Source organism: Phoxinus phoxinus (assembly GCF_949152265.1).
Source record: "Phoxinus phoxinus genome assembly, chromosome: 1".
NCBI classification, from domain to species: Eukaryota; Metazoa; Chordata; class Actinopteri; order Cypriniformes; family Leuciscidae; genus Phoxinus; species Phoxinus phoxinus.
This window is the reverse complement of record NC_136876.1, coordinates 30,567,404-30,585,535: the sequence shown is the minus strand read 5'-3', so window position 1 is coordinate 30,585,535 and position 18,132 is coordinate 30,567,404. Positions and strand designations below refer to the sequence as shown.

General features: G+C 38.5%; 1 protein-coding gene across 1 annotated transcript in view; it reads right to left on the bottom strand.

Annotated features, from left to right (window-relative positions):
- Nucleotides 1–18,132, bottom strand: part of itga3a (integrin, alpha 3a) — a 33,738-nt gene that overhangs the window by 4,710 nt on the left and 10,896 nt on the right. Inside the window, exons 2-21 of the mRNA XM_079634506.1 lie at nucleotides 14,122–14,249; nucleotides 13,446–13,543; nucleotides 13,090–13,327; nucleotides 12,901–12,993; nucleotides 12,450–12,660; nucleotides 12,160–12,353; nucleotides 11,855–11,943; nucleotides 10,841–10,977; nucleotides 10,586–10,663; nucleotides 9,961–10,028; nucleotides 9,657–9,796; nucleotides 9,333–9,485; nucleotides 9,109–9,206; nucleotides 8,707–8,875; nucleotides 3,087–3,164; nucleotides 2,750–2,829; nucleotides 2,045–2,122; nucleotides 1,721–1,823; nucleotides 281–457; nucleotides 110–213 (exon numbers count right to left, since the gene is read on the bottom strand). Of these exons, the coding sequence (XP_079490632.1) occupies nucleotides 110–213; nucleotides 281–457; nucleotides 1,721–1,823; nucleotides 2,045–2,122; nucleotides 2,750–2,829; nucleotides 3,087–3,164; nucleotides 8,707–8,875; nucleotides 9,109–9,206; nucleotides 9,333–9,485; nucleotides 9,657–9,796; nucleotides 9,961–10,028; nucleotides 10,586–10,663; nucleotides 10,841–10,977; nucleotides 11,855–11,943; nucleotides 12,160–12,353; nucleotides 12,450–12,660; nucleotides 12,901–12,993; nucleotides 13,090–13,327; nucleotides 13,446–13,543; nucleotides 14,122–14,249 (2,514 nt within the window). The remainder of the gene's footprint in view (nucleotides 1–109; nucleotides 214–280; nucleotides 458–1,720; nucleotides 1,824–2,044; nucleotides 2,123–2,749; nucleotides 2,830–3,086; nucleotides 3,165–8,706; nucleotides 8,876–9,108; nucleotides 9,207–9,332; nucleotides 9,486–9,656; nucleotides 9,797–9,960; nucleotides 10,029–10,585; nucleotides 10,664–10,840; nucleotides 10,978–11,854; nucleotides 11,944–12,159; nucleotides 12,354–12,449; nucleotides 12,661–12,900; nucleotides 12,994–13,089; nucleotides 13,328–13,445; nucleotides 13,544–14,121; nucleotides 14,250–18,132) is intronic.

Sequence of the window (18,132 nt, the reverse complement as noted above, 5' to 3'; positions counted from 1 at the left end):
GGAGAAATAGATAGTCCACAAACCGTCCCCGTGTTTCGTATTAGGAGATGGACTTTTTGAAAATAAATCCCACACGGCTTTGTACATTAAGTGAGATTGCAGTGCGAACTGTGGGTAATATAGTTCTGGGAAAGGAGGAGGTCCCAGTCCCAGCATGATTTCCTCAGCTGCTTCTCTGTGGGATTCAACTGGCTGGTATTCTGCTAAACTTCTCTGTCATCAATGCCGTATTGCAGAAAAATAATCAGTGATGGTGACACACATACATCTAATCACTTACTGTGAGATTAAGGGGGTTTACGATGTTATTTTCAGGGACACAGAAGGGCTTGGATGTTCCTATCATCTGAATCTCTGACAGGTAAAGCAGCCACTTCTGATTAGCCAAGGCATAAGGCCACTGAAAGATCACTTCCAGAAAGCCCAGATTTCCCAGAGGTTTTCCTGAAAGGTCCACCTGCAGACAAAGGAATAAACACATAGTAACTATTTATAGTAGTGGTAAACTGTCCTAGGAAACAACTTGTTTAAAAGTTTGGAATGATTACGTTATTTAATCCTTTTCAAATAAGTCTCTAACACTCACCAAGGCTCCCCTTATTTGATCACAAATACAGTAAAAAATGTAAAATTGTGAAATAATGAAAATAATAATGTTAGAATCTGCATTCCTAATTTATATATTTTTAAAATGTAATTTATTCCTTTGATGGCAAAGCTTTTTAGAAGTCATTACTTCAGTCTTCAGTGTCACATGATCCTTCAGAAATCTTTCTAATATGATGATTAGGTGCTCAAAAAACGTTTTTGATTTTTACATGAATAATTTAGCACTAATAATACTTGAGAACCAAATCAGCATACTAGAATGATTTCTAAAGGATCATGTGACACTGACAACTGGTTGTGTCTGCAGCAAGCAACAAGACATTTTATTAATAATTTGGTTTCTATTTGCTGTGGAATGGTGCTAAGTAGCTCCGCCTAGTGTGAAATCTCATAGCTCCAAAAATCCCACTACAAAAAGCAGTATGGCCAAAAGGGCATCATTCCACAGATATGACAAGCAGTTTGTCTGAATGTGCAGAAAAACTGAGTGATACGAACAGTAGGTGTGTTCCAATTGGCATTCTTATGCACTATTCTATGTCATTTTGTAGTATAAATATTGTTAGTATTGTGCTCATATGGAAAATTCCAACAGGAATAAGTGCACTTCAAATACCATGATAATGCACACATTTAAATGAAAACACGAAGGGTGCTTCTCAATCAGTAGGCTACATCCTAGCAAGGTTTTGTCCGACTCCTTCCTAGTCCAGGTTTTTTGAGGCTAGACTCCTTATCTCCTTCTTGTGCTCAAAATGAAGGCAAAAATTATTTGGCCACTTTAGGGTTGTGATATGTTAGTAAAATGTTTCCATAGATAATCTGTACTTGAAAGTAATAAAGTACTAAATCTGAGCTTATGTCCCAACTAGGTGCATTTGCAGCAAGCAACAAGACATTTTGTCAATTATTTGGTTTCTATTTCCATTGTACTAGATTGCTTCGCCTAGAGTGAAATTCTCAAAAATCCCACTCCAAAAAGCAGTATATTAAACGGTCAAACTGTTTTTTTTTCTTCCTTACAGTGTGGACAGACAAATTATCCAACACTGCAAACTTGCCGCATAACGTCTAGTTAGGACTCAATGTTAGACTGTAAAAAGCATCTTGCCGTGAAGTTGAATTCCACTGGGCTTCCAATATCACTGGTACTTTTCATGGCTGATTCTCCTATTACATTGCCACTGAATTCTGTCTTAGGGTTGGAGATAGGGCTAAAAGAAAAATAGACATTTTTTAAGATTATTATTTTGGCACACTCGTTAGATTTTTATATAGCTCTTGCTGAAGTTTGATATCAGGGAAAAAAGTAAGAAATTTCTGTATGCAATGCTGAAGTGCAACATGAGTCATTCTGACATCACTTTGAAAAGCGGTAAGGCAGATGTGAAGATCCAGTGAAATGCTCTAAGGATAGAAATGATGCATAACTCACATATTAAAGATGGGCTGTAGGACGTACTCCACCATTAGCACTCTCGGCAGGGGCTGTAGATCATTCTGATCGCTCTGCCTGAGAAGTGTAGATGAAATCATCAGCTAGTGTCCAAATCTGAATCATACCCTTTGAACAAACCTCTTTCACAGACAATTGTTCTTTCATATGTATATAAGCCGTATGTTAGTGGTTAAAGCTGCAGAACTGAGCAGTGAATCACTGTACTTGGCCCTGTTTACCCACCTTCCTGTGGGTGGGAAGGGATGTTAATGATATTCTTTCTATATAGAATTCTGCTCAACTTTACATAACTCCTTACGGATAGATCATAAAAATCTTTTTTTTACTATTTAGAACTACTGTACCTTGATGTGATATAATGATTGAAATTACACAAACTCATACAAGTAAATACCATCACAAAATGCAACATACAATATTAAATAAAAAGTAAACTTCTGAACAGCATAATTTGAAATGTACTTAAAATAAATAAGTACATTTCAAATTTGAACAAAAAGCTAAACATCTTAGACTAGAGATTTTGCACAGGGTTTGAATGAGCATAAAGGGTTTCTCTTCAGGATTGTGTGTCTTTAGTAGAGATATTGATTTTTTGCAAGCTCATTTCCTGCAGAACATCTCTTCCCAAATGTTCAGCTTATTGGAGAATCTGAAGAAAATCATGCCGGTTTCTCATACGTTGAGAGCTGCAGTTCAGTCTGAATCTCCTGCATGTCTATTGTGATTCCTGTAGTTTCAAAGGTGATCTCAATCTCCACCTGTGAAAGACAGAATTGCACGCAAGAAAATGAAGACATATTTTTTCAGATTCATTACATCTGTTCCCAGAAATGCTTTTCACACTGTTGAATAAATTCACATCCTATAATTACATCTTGTATCCAAAAAATAATCCTAATGTCTTATATGATGCCCATCTATTATGGTTGCTACAGTATGTCTATTTGTAAATCCCAGAGTAACAGTGCATTTCAAACCTATGCATGTCAAGTCACTGATACCAATGAGTACTTACTCTCTGATTTCTTTGAAAGGGGTCTCCCAGAGTACAAAGAAGATAAGGAACCCCAGGTGAAAACTTAACATTCAAGTTCTGCAAGACACAAAAACAGGAGCTTTGTAAAAAAAAAATATCTACACTACTGTTCAAAAGATACATTTTTGTAATGTTTTTGAAAGAAGTGCCTAATGCTCACCAAGGCAATTATTTGATCAAAACTACAGTAAAAACAGTAATACTGTGAAATATTATTACAATTTAAAACAACCATTTTATTTTTATAATATATTTTAAATTTGTAATTTATTCCTGTGATGCAAAGCTGAATTTTCAGCATCATTACTCTAAAAGTCGTCAGTCACATGATCCATCAGAAATCATTCCAATATGCTGATTTGCTGCTCAAGAAACATTTATTAATCAATGATGAAAACAGTTGTGCTGCTTAATATTTTTTCTGAAAACTGTGATGTATTTATGATTAGAAAGTTCAAAAGAATAGAATTTATTTATAAATATTTGTTTAACTATTTTTTTGGTAACAATGTAAAAGTCTTTACTGTCACTTTTGATCAATTTAATGCAAATAAAAGTAGTAATAAAAAGTTTTTTTCTGACCCCAACTGAACTGTAGAGTATATGCAAAGATAATGTAGGCCAGGGGTGTTCAATTTATAGCTTAAGAGGTCCAGTCTCTACATTTACTTTTCAGCAAAGCCCTGTGCCCAGTTACATAAATCCTCTTAAGTTTTTCCCTTAAGTGTGACACTTAGGCCCTGTTTACACTAGAACGCTTGCGGGTGAAAACGTAAAAATATTTTATCAGCTTTTTATCAATATTTTTATCAGCCTTTCGTTTACACAACGACAGCGTTTTTGGGGCTTAAAAACTCAAAAAAGTGAAACCACCCTCCAGAGTGGAAATCTTAAAAACGCTCCACCACCGCGTTCCCGTCTAAAGGGTAAAAACGCAAAAGTCTACCAGGGAGAGAAGTAGAAGGAAGGTTGTACACAGGAGGGCATACTACATCGAATTTAACACACTTTTGCATCAACATATGCACACAGATCCCCCCCCCCCCCCCCCCCATAACGCTCGTCTAGACGCAGAATAAAAAGTGATAACGCAACGGCACTTTTGCGTTTTCTCTTCAGATCGTTTCCGTGTAATCATAGCCTTAAACCGTGAATTCCCCTTACCTAAGGGAATTATTTGAGGGTGTTGCTGTTACAGATATGTCAGGCTCTCACACCAGCCAATCACAGCGCACTCCCTCACCTGAGTTCTGATCACACACACCTGCACCTCATCATCACCCTCATCACTGCCACTACTTAAGCACACACTTCACCACAGCTCACTGTCCGGTCTCGTTTGTATGAAGGGGACTACTTACCTTGCAACGACCTACCTGACTTCTCCAGTGATCTCTCTCCAATTTCCACTCCAGCGTCATGTCTCCACTCTTCTCTGTGTGATTCTCCCAATGTCTCGTCCTTCCTCCATGTCTCCAAATGTCCTCCAGCGATTCAGCATACCATCCTTCAACGTCTTCATCGATCCATCAGCATTCCTGTAAGAAGATACATTCCATTCACTGCCAGCATCCCACTCTCCAATTCATCATTGCACTTCCTACTCACCTGCTTCCAGTTCATCCGCTCAGTTGTTGTCCAAATAAACTTCCTGTTTACTTCATCTCTGTCTCGTGAGTCTGATTCCGTAAAACAAAAGAGTGGACCGATTACCGACAGACAAGATCATGAGCTCACCGGAACTGCTCCAGGACAACTCTGATCCCATCACACCAGGCATCACCACCACCACTTCTTCCACGATCGGCAGTCCCATGGCCAAACCAGTGCCTTACTCTGGTCTAGTGAAAGATTACAATGGATTTCTCCTGCAATGTTTATTGACCTTAGAGATGCAGCCACATCTCTTTACCAACGACCGGGCTAAGATCGTGTTCATCATTTCCCTGCTGAAGAGGCAAGCGCTCCAATGGGCTGAAACTATCTGGACGCAATCCAACCTTGTAACCCAGTCTCTTAATGATTTTGTCACTCACTTTCGTGAAGCTTTCGGCAAACCTGTTGGAGATTCATCAATAGGTGACCAACTTTTTCATCTCCGTCAAGGGAATATGTCAATTAATGATTATGCTCAAGTTCAGAACCCTCGCGGCCACCAGCGGCTGGCAGTGCAAGGTGGAAGCTATCCAGAACTGGCCCACACCATCCACCATTAAAGAACTCCAACGTTACCTTGGCTTCGCAAACTTTTACAGACAGTTCATCTTCGGCTACAGTTCCAGCATCAATCTCCTGCAGAACAAGCCCACATCTGGAGCTGCCAACGAAGCATTCCAACGACTGAAGACATTCACCAGTGCACTGCTCCTCATCCATCCAGACCCTGAGAAACTTTTTGTCATGGAAGTGGATGCATCAACTACCAGAGTAGAAGCGGTGCTGCCTCAGCAGCAGGGGACCCCAGCCAAACTCCATCCATGCACCTTCTACTTTAAAAAGCTCAGCCCGGTGGAGAGGAACTACGATGTTAGCAACCAAGAACTCCTCGCCATCAAACTAGCCCTAGAGGAGTGGAGGCATTGGTTGGAGGGTGAACAACACCCCTTCACAGTCATCACTGATCATAAGAACCTCCGGTACCTAAAAGAAGAGACTCAATCCCCACCAGGCCTGTTGGGCCTTGTTCTTTACCCGATTTAATTTCTCCCTTTTACTATCGTTCACAAAGAATGTGAAGGCTGACGCTCTTTCACGTTTGTATGCCCCAGAAGAGGTCCGTGAAGAACCTGAGCTCATGCTGCCACCCGAGTTGATCGTGAGTCGCATCCAGTGGTCTTCAGACTCCATCCAAAGCGGTCTTCTCCCTCCTAGGTGTGACCGCAAGCCTATCGTCCGGGTACCATCTACAGTCGAACGGGCAGATCGAGAGGAAGATCCAGGAAATTGGCCGTTTTCTACTAACCTCCTGCCAGGGCCACCAGAACTCTTGGAACCAGTTCCTAGACTGGGCAGAGTACGCCCAGAACTCCCTCCGTCAACCGACTACTGGACTCACTTCCTTCCAGTGGGTACTCTGTTTCCAGCTACCATTGTTCCCGTGGTCAGGGAAACCGTGCAATGTCCAAGCGGTCGACTACTGGTTCCAAGAGGGACTGGGACGCACTGTTACAGATCTGCCAGTCTCTCACAGCAGCCAATCACAGCGCACTCCCTCACCAGAGTTCTGATCTCACACACCTGCACCTCATCATCACCCTCATCACTGCCACTACTTAAGCACACACTTCACCACAGCTCACTGTCCGGTCTTGTTTGTATGAAATAATAATACATTTTATTTATAATGCACTTTTCTAAAACACAAAGCGCTAGATTTGGACTCCTTGCTTACCTTGCGAAATGGACTACTTACTTGCCTTGCAACGACCTACCTGACTTCTCCAGCGTTCTCTCTCCAATCTCCATTCTCCTTAGCGATTCTGCATACCATCCTTCCGCTCCTTCATCGATCCATCAGCATTCCTGTAAGAAGATACATTCCATTCACTGCCAGCATCCCACTCTCCAATTCATCATTGCACTTCCTACTCACCTTCTTCCAGTTCATCCGCTCAGTTGTTGTCCAAATAAACTTCCTGTTTACTTCATCTCTGTCTCGTGAGTCTGGTTTGAAGCTAGTGTCACACAATCCGCTGCAGCGCACACACAGTCTGCTCCAGTCCAAAAACACGATAGCACAGAGCAGATAATATGTGTGAGTCGGCGCAGCCGCGCAAACTAGAAAATGTATCGGACCCATTTGAATTCCGCACAGAATGCTGTATTTAAAGCGATATGGAGGAGAAACGGTTAGAGATTAGGAGGAAACTGGCCGAGCTGTGATAAACAAAACGCTATTGGCTAATCTAAAAAAGGGAAAGAGCTGTTCGATGTATCCCGTCTTCCTGTTTCAGTAAAAATGAAGACAACACATTGAATAATGCTGCGTGTTTCAAGGCACTTCAGTGGGCCTTTAAGTGGTTTTATGCAACCCTTATAGTTTTTAAAGATATTAAGAGAAAAATATAAATTTAAGGGAAAATCTAAGGGTTTGTGATGATTCACCTAAATAAACCCTTATGTAACACAGTCCTGGTTTCACAGACAAGGCATAAGATAGTCCCAGACTAAAATGCATGTTTTAGTTGTTTTAACTGGCATATCTTAAAATATCTCAGTGCCATTGTTTTGTCTTAAGATGATAATATTTTTTTTTCTAAGGCATGTTTATAAAAGCTACTTAAAGCAGCCCTCAGTAAGATCGGGATTTCTTTGTTGTATCCTCGCGTTTTGCTCGGAGGTTTCTCTCTAGAGCTCCCCCCGCAGCTTCGGAATAGATATTTGACAACAACTGTTAAAACTCGCTGGCTATTCTCAGACACTAGAGGCTTAGTAGATCAACGACATCAAAGCAGATGGGAAACTCTTTGCAACGTCGTCTTCATTCGGGTTCCAACAGCGTGAGGGAGCGCAATAATGACAGCATTATAGCAGATTTCTTTTTGCAGTAAACCAATTCTTTACCTCGCGAGACTTGGGATCACACGATACTTCCAGACGAAGAGGCCGGCGGGCCGCCGGCCCAAAGTTGCAAACGCTGTTTTTCCGCTCACGGGCACCAGGGGGGGTGCGAAACCACCACCATTCAACCCAAAATAAGTAATATAACCATTCCAGTGACTCCGAAGTTGATCAGTTAAGGTAAAAAAGTTACTTAGTTCACCTTTAAATGTCCTAATCTAAACCCTGTCTGTGAAACCAGGCCTTAATGGTTATTTCCTGCAACACCCTTTAAGTGTAAGGGAAACCTAAGCGCGATTAAGGGAAAATTACACTTAAGGTGCTTTATGCAACCAGGCATTTGTAACTAATTTTTACAAAATGTTGCTAATATGGCTTGTACAGCTATGAAACGAAATAATCAAAGTGAACCCACAGAATACTTTTTGTAAATGTCCAAACTGATAGCAGTATATTGTAAAAAATAATTCTAAAATCCTAAAATACTACGTAGTCTCTACAAAAACTGCAGCTTTGTCTATACACTGTGAAAAATGCATAGTTGTTTTTTAAGGAGCTATATTATTGCTGAAACTATTGCCTACAGGCAGAAACAAAAGATTAAGCATTCTAGTTGTGTCACAATGTAATACTCGCTTACAGAGTAGACATACTGATAGAGGCGGCTTTCTGTCGTCATGACAATCAATGCTATCTGACTGTTGTATATGTTTGTTTACAATTTTATTAATAAATGAGACATGCGGTCTCAAGTGTATGGCACAAGTGGTCGTGATAGCAATGGGTGTTGTAGTGGAGGAATGGAATTGAGTAGGGGGAGGCTTTGATTAACTATCTTCAGATGTTCAGGTGTGGTGCTTTCACCATAGGTACACTTGCCTGGCCTGGTTGGAAAGGATAGTGTTCATCACATAAATGTGCCATAAACAGTTCTAGATCAATCAGTGCCAGGTCTGGATCTGGACTGTGGTCTGCTAATTGGTGATCTCTGACATAGATTGTTACATGAAAAATTTCTGAGGATATCTAATGATGTTACCTTGGGATTCAGGCTGGAGAAGCTGAGTGAAGAGGGAATGGTGATATTTAGGATAGCCATGTAAGCGTCTTCTGCTTTCCTGTCCTGTGATTCAATGTTGAACACATTCACCATTAACTTCAGCTTTTTTATGTCGGTAGTGTAGTGAAAAATCTGGAGGTCGTTCCGCCTGTAAAAACACATTTAGAGATGTAGACGCATTTCACATCACCTCTATGATGTCATGGCAATTCCAATCCATTTACGGCTCAGGTAATTGGATCAAAAGTGTTCATGAGAAAAAATGGGTCATCATTTTAAGGAAGCAAGGTTCAGATTGGGTAGCATGATGGGAGATATTCAGTTGAATGTCTATTCAGTCATCTATTTCTCCTTTCAGAGTAAGCATGATACTGAGCTTACATGGGGAACGGTGTGTTCTGCTCATCTGTGAATGTAGCCGTCATCTGAAGGTTGCTATCACATTTGTTATCTACTCCACATTCTTTTTGTATGTGGATCTAAAGAAAAAGATGACATTGGAGGAAAATCAGCAAGAATGTGAGCAGGTGGTGAAGGGCATACATTGCATTTCCAAAAAAACATAATTTGTGTTTGAGCGAAGCAAAGTATGCGGTCAAAGGTACCTCAGCTCTGGCAGTCAGAGCATCTCTTTGGCTGATCACAGGAAAATCATTGAGGTCCTCCAACGTCGGTCCGCCTGAGGGAAGAGGCTCCACCAAAGACGCGTTCAGCGAGAAAACTATCGGAACCACCTTGTTGTCTGGGATCGTCTCGAACTGTGAGAGTTAAAAGCAGAGACAATATATCAAATCTCTAACAATTAGCCCAATTTGACCTCAGGGTTAATGAATAAACCCAAACATTAACATGCCGGCCCACTTGATGCATATGTTAGAGCCTTTCCATCAGATTAAAATGGCAATTCAAAGGATGGCCCTGAATCATACCAGCTTGAGTTTCAGAGAACGACAATCTCCAGACGGATTAACGGACATTTTGCCAGTGTATCTGCCCTCTTTGTTGTCAAGGAAACGAACACGAGTGCTCCGAGACGAGAGCTGATCGGCTTCCACCGTATATTGAAAAGCTGAGGAAAACAACAGATCTTTCTTACACTTAATGTCAGATTTGAATTCTGACAGTCAGAATGTGAAACAGCGCATTGAATCATACATTTAACATGACTAGGCCTACAACATTTTGAGGTTTTGCATTTATATTTACGGTAACAAATTGAGATGTGGGACTTACTAATACTCTTCTGGGAATTTGTAATGCCAGTGCTGAATGTGTAGGAGAAACAGATCTTTGCTTCAATACTGCATAAGGAAAAGACACACAGAATTAACTGATAGACATAGACATTAAAACAGTTGTGACTAGGGCTGAGAATTAATAGAAAAAATAATCAATATTAAGATTGATGTTGCGATTAAATTAGGAAAATATATATTAGAGCATAACATTTAGATCTACTCTCATTATGTCAAAGATTTCGATTTACAACCTTTTTTTTAGCGTTTAATGCAATGGTCAGAGGTGACTTTGTTCAGGAAAATCAATGTAATATATTTTTGTTCAATAATATATTTTGTATTATTATTTAGCATTTTGAGGGGATTTTATGATACTATAAATATTTAAACCATAGATACAATACATAAATTCCTCATTAGCAGCCGTTTCAATCGGTTTCAATGTGCCGCTATACGTACGTAAGCCGCTAATGAGGAATCTATGCATAACTATGATGCAATATTTTGCACACCGCTGTTGTGTCGTTCAGTCATCACGATTCACGATTGGCGGGTACAAACAATTTTCCATGTAAACAAAAAATGTGAAAGTTGTAGCAAGACGTTTAGGGATTTATTACCAGGCATCACAGGTTTGAGGGTTGATAACTGCTGGTGTCACAGTGAAAGTATTCTTTAGGTGAATCACAGGGCGTGCCCTTTGTAGGTGGAAGATAAAGAAAACACAGTGAGGGAAGGCCTGAAGAAAATCACTATGCTAATCAAAGTACCATAACTTACAATTGTGATATAATAGTTAACTGTCTTTATCTACCGGTACTAACTTGATGCTAAACAACTAAAATATGTAAAATACAGTTACACTATCAAGTCACCTAAGCAAGACCACGCGATCATCTAATGATCCGACAGCTATGTCTGGGTAACTGTTTCTGTCCACATCCATGCCACGACTGATGGAATAGCCAAATGTCTGAAATCCACCACCTGAGATGTCTTTTCCATCAATGACCTGAGGAATTAATGTTGGAGCAAAAGTTAGACATTTGCAATATACTGTCATATCCTATCTAAAGTATGTCTAGTTTGAAAGCAGTGTGAATATAATAAACAACAAATATTATACAGACAAATACCGGTAGTCAGGATTTACCCTTATTTGTGTAAAAAAAAAAAGGGTCACGGACACATACATGATGTTTTTGAGAACTTTCTATTCAACAAAGAATCCTAAAAATAAACATTGTATCTCAGTTTCCACAAATAATATTAAGCCGCACAACTGTTTTAAACATTAATAACGTTTCTTTAGCACCAAACCAACATATTAGAATGATTTCTGAAGGATCATGTGACGCTGAAGACTGGACAATTATTCTGAAGATTCAGCTTTGACATCACAGGAATACAATTACATTTTAAAATGTATTAAAATAAAATGTATTTTAAAAATGAAATAATATTTCACAATATTATCTACCGTTTTTACATTAATAAATGTAACCTTGGCAACCATACGAGATTTCTTTCCAAAATATATATTTTTTAAATCTTACCAACCCCCAAATTTTGAACATTCTAAATGTTAATTTAACCTAAAATTGTACTTGTATAAATCTGTAAATTCTGACTACACAAGAATGTGATGAATCTCTATTGTAGTCCTTCCAGTACGTAAAGTTTGAGGTATAACCGTTTGTGATTTATGTTAGAGAACTAAATGTAAAAGTCTTCTAAAGAAATGCTTCTGCCATTCTCAGACCTCCTTTTACTCCAAAACCGCTATTCAAAAAAACCCTCAAAATGCTAATGGCTCTAACATGCTAACTCATTTGTCAAAAATAACCCAATATTTAAAAATTGACTAAATAAAAATACTCTCATCTCACCTGACTTGGCATTTTGGAAATACCCATTTTGCTACCCATCCATATATATACTCTGCCTGTACTGTGATATGGAGCACCAACAGCAAAATCTGTGAAGGAAAGGAGGAGTGTCAAAATACTTCTCAGTAATGCCACAAGAAGGCAGCAAAGTAACATGTCCTTGACTGTTACTCTGACTGAGCACTTCACACAAAAGTGAATTATTGCAAATAACCAGCACATTAACAAGAAACTAATAAAAGCGTACATACATGTTACTTGTACTGAGCAAATACAGAAGAAGAAAAAAAAAACACAAATTCTACCTTGGAAGCCGTCCTGGTTCACATCACCAATAGCAACAACAGCCATGCCAAAAGCGGAGTCCTTATGCCCAGTGAGGACCACGTCATATTTGTTACGAAAAGACCCGTTCTGGTTCATGTAGACATAGACTGCACCACCTTCATCTTTTTTCCGGTCAAAATAAAAAGGGGCTCCAACAATCAGATCCTTCCAGCTATATGGATAATATGAAAACACCGCCATGTCAAGATCATCTGTTTCATTAATGACCTCAATTAAAAGGGAGCAAAAACCCAACAATTGTCTTTACCCATCATTGTTAAGGTCCACAACAGCAACACTGTTGCCAAAATAGGATCCTACTTGTTCCCCCATGATACTTATTTTGACTTTTCCATTGTCAACATTATCAAAAAATTCAGCCATCATCACCGATCCTCTGGCTTCGTCCCTTGGAGCTCCTGTTACCACTGTGTCTTTGTCTTTGCTTAGTACATCTCGATCCACAGCTATAGAGTAACCTGCAGAGCAATCAGTCAACAATAACCAAGTGTACTGTTCTATATCTACATATTTATATAGTTGTAAAAAATTGTACATACATACACACACATATATATCTATATAGTGTGTGTGTGTGTTGCATCCACTGATTGTTCACTGACATTTATATTTATTTATATATATATTTATTTATATATATCTTTAAATTTAAATATTTTAAAAACTGAATGCATACAGTAGTTGTGGCACTGCCTTACCAATGTAAATATTCCCTTTTTTCATGTCTTGAAGCTTGCTTTTCACTTTATCAAACTCGTCATCCGGGTTATGCCACTGTGAATATGTATTTCCTGCGAAAGATAGAAAATTATTAGAAGGGAATTTAAGAAAGGAAATTTTGCATTAAGAAAGAAAAATGTTGTTTACAGGAAACAGATTTCCCTCACCTTGCCAGTTGAAGCATCCAGGTGCACCGAGGAAGATCTTCCTCTGAGTGACGGCAGCAGACATTCCAGCAAGACACATGCCTTCATTAGTCTGATCTTCTCTGGGGTCACACACCTCGTCGTACGACTGCCACTGAGAGTCTGTTTTGTTATACTCTAAATTATTTCCACGAACAAAGCACTTCCCAATCATGCGAAAGTTGGTTGCGAAGTTCCGTATATAACGATGGCCACACGCCTATTAAATAGAGTGATGAATATTAATGTTAAGTTGGAAAGAGCAATGGGTTGACTTTTCATAGACCAGAGGCCAACATTACAAGTAAGAGGGGTCAGGTCTTTATTATGAAACTCACCAGTACACGGCCCCCTGGTTGACTCTGACTGGCTATCGACACACCAAGCCACATCCCATCTATTACATATTTGTTAGGGTCTGGTTTGTCTTCAGGATCTGCATAACACAAAGCAATTACCGGTATTCAGATCGGTTCTCTCTAACACGGAGACATGATTGCTGTCACACTTTGAAACGGTCTCATCCCACAACAACAGTACTCAATTGTACATTTCCTTTCACATAATAAAAATAATAAATTAAATAAAAGAGGGAAAAATTAATAATGCATATTTAAGTCCGGTATGAATGGCAGGAACAAGTAATAATTAATAATAACAATAATAATAATGACAATAAATGTGATAGTACATAATAGTATCATTATTAATATCTGTTTAATTAACACTTTATTACCATTTTATTATTATATGATTATTATTTTAGTATTTTTACAAAGAAAGAAAGAAAGAAAGAAAGAAAGAAAGAAAGAAAGAAAGAAAGAAAGAAAGAAAGAAAGAAAGAAAGAAAGAAAGAAAGAAAGAAAGAAAGAAAGAAAGAAAGAAAGAAATTTACTTATATGAATACAAGAAAAAATTATAAAAAATTTAAATAACAATAGTAATAATATTTATAAATACTGCAAATGTGGATAAAGTGAAAAACGAGCAAATTTAAGGGTCTTTGTAGTTTACTTGAGTTGAGCAGATTCAGTCTTTTGCAGTCTTTGCTCTCTGCAGTGATTTGACAGGCATATACGTCTCCGGTCTCATTGGCTGACAGTCCAAACTCTGCTTTCTCCTTCGGTGCTCCTACAAGAAGTCTAAAACATGTATAAACCTGATTGAGCTCAAGTATGTCCCGAGGCAGTGTATTACGCCAGTTGCTGCAGTAAAACAGTCATGGTTGTTGGAGACAAAAAAAAAACATAAGCATAAGGCAAAAATTCCCATCCAGCCATGTGCCACGTATTGCTTGTATCTCCACAAAATTTAGTTTTCATATCTGTCTGGGCTTGTCAGGCTGCGTGAACTTATTTTGTTTGGAAGGACTTGTCAGAACCCATTGCTTCCAAGACACAGTGCAACTATGGACAGAAAACCCCACTGTAAAAGCTAGTCTTTCAACTACTTTGAGAAACCTGCTGTTTAAAGTGTCTGATAAACACATGGCATCTAAAAACCGCAGGAGATAGGGATCACATTTTACTCAAATGTTCATTTTCAGACAATATGGAGAATGGGTTTGCCGCTGCGTAATACCCGAACAAATAGGTGTCTCTCCTTCTAGTCCTTGCATTTCCAAAGGCGAGCTATTATGATACATTCGCTCTTCATTCCTTGCAGAGAAAATCGCTTACTCAAGCTCCCCCTATTGATGAGTAACCATTTTGTTTTTGATAATTAAATCTAGATAGAAAAGAGTCGGGTTTAAGATACCCACATCTGCCATCAAGGGATATATGTAACCTCTAGAGCCCTTGAGGAAAGTGAGCAGAATTAAAGAGGCATTTCATAAAACTATAATCACAAAATCAATGAATTTTATTTCAATATTTGTGAGAGCACGACAGACATAATAATGACTAAAGCTGTGCTGCCTGCGAGCTCGATTCATTAATGTTTCATGATTTTTGGAGTCATGCACCCTAGTTGCTATTTTATCCACCTTGCAGCCTGAGGCCTCATAAATATTCCACTCTGTGAGGGATGAGATCTCATCAGATCATGACTCGTGTCTAACGGGATTATGAATTGGCTTTAGTGGGAGATGCGGTCATTTCAACTTCTTTAAATTCAGTTTGGCAAATTTGAACAGAAATGTATTATGTCTGACAGTATAATTACCATAGATTTCAGAACTTGGGAATATGGACACTGAGTAGTATTTTCTGATTCTAGTATACCAGCTTATTGTGCAGAGACAACTATAAGTATCCCATTGTAATTTCTTTACAATTTCCAATGTAAATACAATTTCCATTTCCATTGTAATTATCAATATTATGTAGACTTAGCTTAAAGCCAGTTCACTCAAAAATGAAAATTCGGTCATAATTGACTCCCCCTCATGTCGTTCCAAACCTGTATGACTTTCTATCTTCTGCTGAATACAAAAGAAGATATTTTGAAGAACTGTTTTTGTTCATTTAATGAAAGTCTATGGGGTCCAAAACAACACTGGACCCCATTGACTTTTATTATATGGACATATGGACAACTATAAGGTATGAAAAAATGTTTGTTCTGCAGAAAAAATGAAAGTCATAAATGTTTGGAATAACATGAGGGTGGGTACTAATTTACATTTGGGTGAACTATCCCTTTGGTTCTAGTCCTGTCATATATGCAAATGCCATAAGTGAACATATTATTACTGAAATACGCTGCCCCAAGAGAACAACAAATGCACAGTTTGAGGTTTCTTTAGTGCTCATTTTCCCAACACTCCTTTCCGCTGCTACACAGTTTCTGTACTTGTTCATATGCATCACACATTGTGGTGAGGTAGACTGTGATGAGGACACCGACTGAGGTCAAAGTCAAAGGTAGGGAAAGAGAGGAGGAAGACATTGAGGAATAGCGAAAGAGAAAGGTGAAGTGAAAGACATCCCTCCCTCTCCCTTTGGGCCTAATTTCATTTGGACCCCCACTAGTGTCCCCCTCAAAACCACCACCACCACCAACCACAATCAGCTTGCTTCTCCGCCTCATTCCTGTCATGTGACTCCAAATCTGCTTTCAGCAAGGACAAGACAGGAAATGAGAAAGTCAAGAGAAGGTGAATGAGCAAGAAAGAATGTCAGATTCTTCCTCGTCGCTGCATGTTCACCCCAACAGAACCTTTTATGAGCGCTGTTGCTCATCTCATATACAAAAAGGGTTTTTACTTAAAGTCTTAAAGGAGCAGATGCAACAAAATGGTCTGTTTGCGTCAGAGAGAGTGTGGAAAATAGTCATTAAAAACTAAATTATAAGAGGTTTTGGTGTAAGTGATAGTTCACCCAAAAACAAAAATTCTGTCATCATTTGCTCACCCTCATGTCACTCCAAACCTTAATGGCTTTCTTTCTTCTGTGGAATATAAAAGAAGATATTATGAGAAATGTCTCAGTGATCTTTTTTTGTCCATACAATGGAAGACAAAGGTAACCAAAACTGTTTGGTTACTAACAGTCTACTAAATATCTTCTTTTGTGTTTCGCAGCAGAAAGTTGGAATGACCTGAGAGTAAACATTTCATTTCATTTCATTTTTGGGAGAAATATTACTTTAACCCTTTAACATACTGGCTAGAAATCAGTCACCCATAAGCATTACCATTTAACCTAAACATATACTGGTCATAAACAGTTCAAAGGTGACAGATTATTTTACTCCAATGTGCGATAAATGTCTGATTTAACACAAAACTACTGCAGAGAGGTTTCCTGCAGTTTGTTCAGTGAATCATACCACCAGTGCAGTACAGCCCGTTTATTCTTAAACAGATACCAGTCACATGACATGGGTTTTACCACTACAATCATCTACAGGTCTGGTAGTAAGCAGCACATACCTCAGAGGCAAGTTTACAAACCATAAGATTGTTGAGGAGATTGCATTCACTGGTGCTTCATTTTATCGAAGCTGCTCAGTTTGAGAGCATATGACTCAACCTGAATAGATTAATTTAATCTTTTCCACAGCATTAGTCTTCATTTTGCTTTTCTGTCAAGATGGAAACATCATTCGGTGCTTTTGAACAGCAAATAACACTGAGATTAGACTTTTATTTTTGGTCTAGTGAATCTTTTGAAGATATATGACATCTGGAATTTTCCTTTAGAAGTTTAGAGTTAGAACAAAATTTTAATAGAATGACTTTTACATAAAACATTTTTTTATATATATATATATATGTGCCTTTTTGATTTAAATGAGATACATATTTTTTTGGGCTTGAGAAAAAACAGCTATGATTCAGATCACAGGGAACACAACTTCCCGCGTGCAGAAGAAGAAGGTGTGTCTGCTTCAGCAGTTTCACTGAATGAATATCAGGGCCATAGTTCACATGTTGTACCTTTGTTTAATGTGTGTGTCTTTAAATACACACACACACAAAAGGACCTGTTCTAAAAGCCTGACCTCTCAGTAAATAGTCCTTACAGAAAAAGGTTCCTTGCTCAGTGGCCATGCTCCGTGTTTGAGTGTCTGGCCATGAACAAAGAACTTGATTAGGACAGAAAAACTTGCTGGCTGTGTTGCACACATTCAAGGTCAGGCGGGTGAAATGCATGTCCCTAATTGCCTACAAAGCGATGAATGAATGGGAAAGCAAACAAAAATGGTCTGCACTAAGTAGTACAGTAAATGACATGTACAGTTCTAGAGAGAGCTCAGTCCAAAAACAGATAAAAAGCAAAGGCCAATTTTACAAAAGATTTCTATTTCAAATAATTTCTGTTCTTTTAAACTTTCTATTCATCAAAGAATCCTGAAAAAAAGGTATCATGGTTTCCACAAAAATAGTAATCGGTACAACTGATAATAACATTGATAATAAATAAGAAATGCTTCTTGAGCAGCAAATCAGCATATTAGAATGATTTCTGAAGGATCATGTGACACTGATGACTGTAATGATGCTGGAAAATTAATCTTTGACATCACATGAATATATTACATTTTAAAATAGAAAAGTTTTTTTTATAATATTTCACA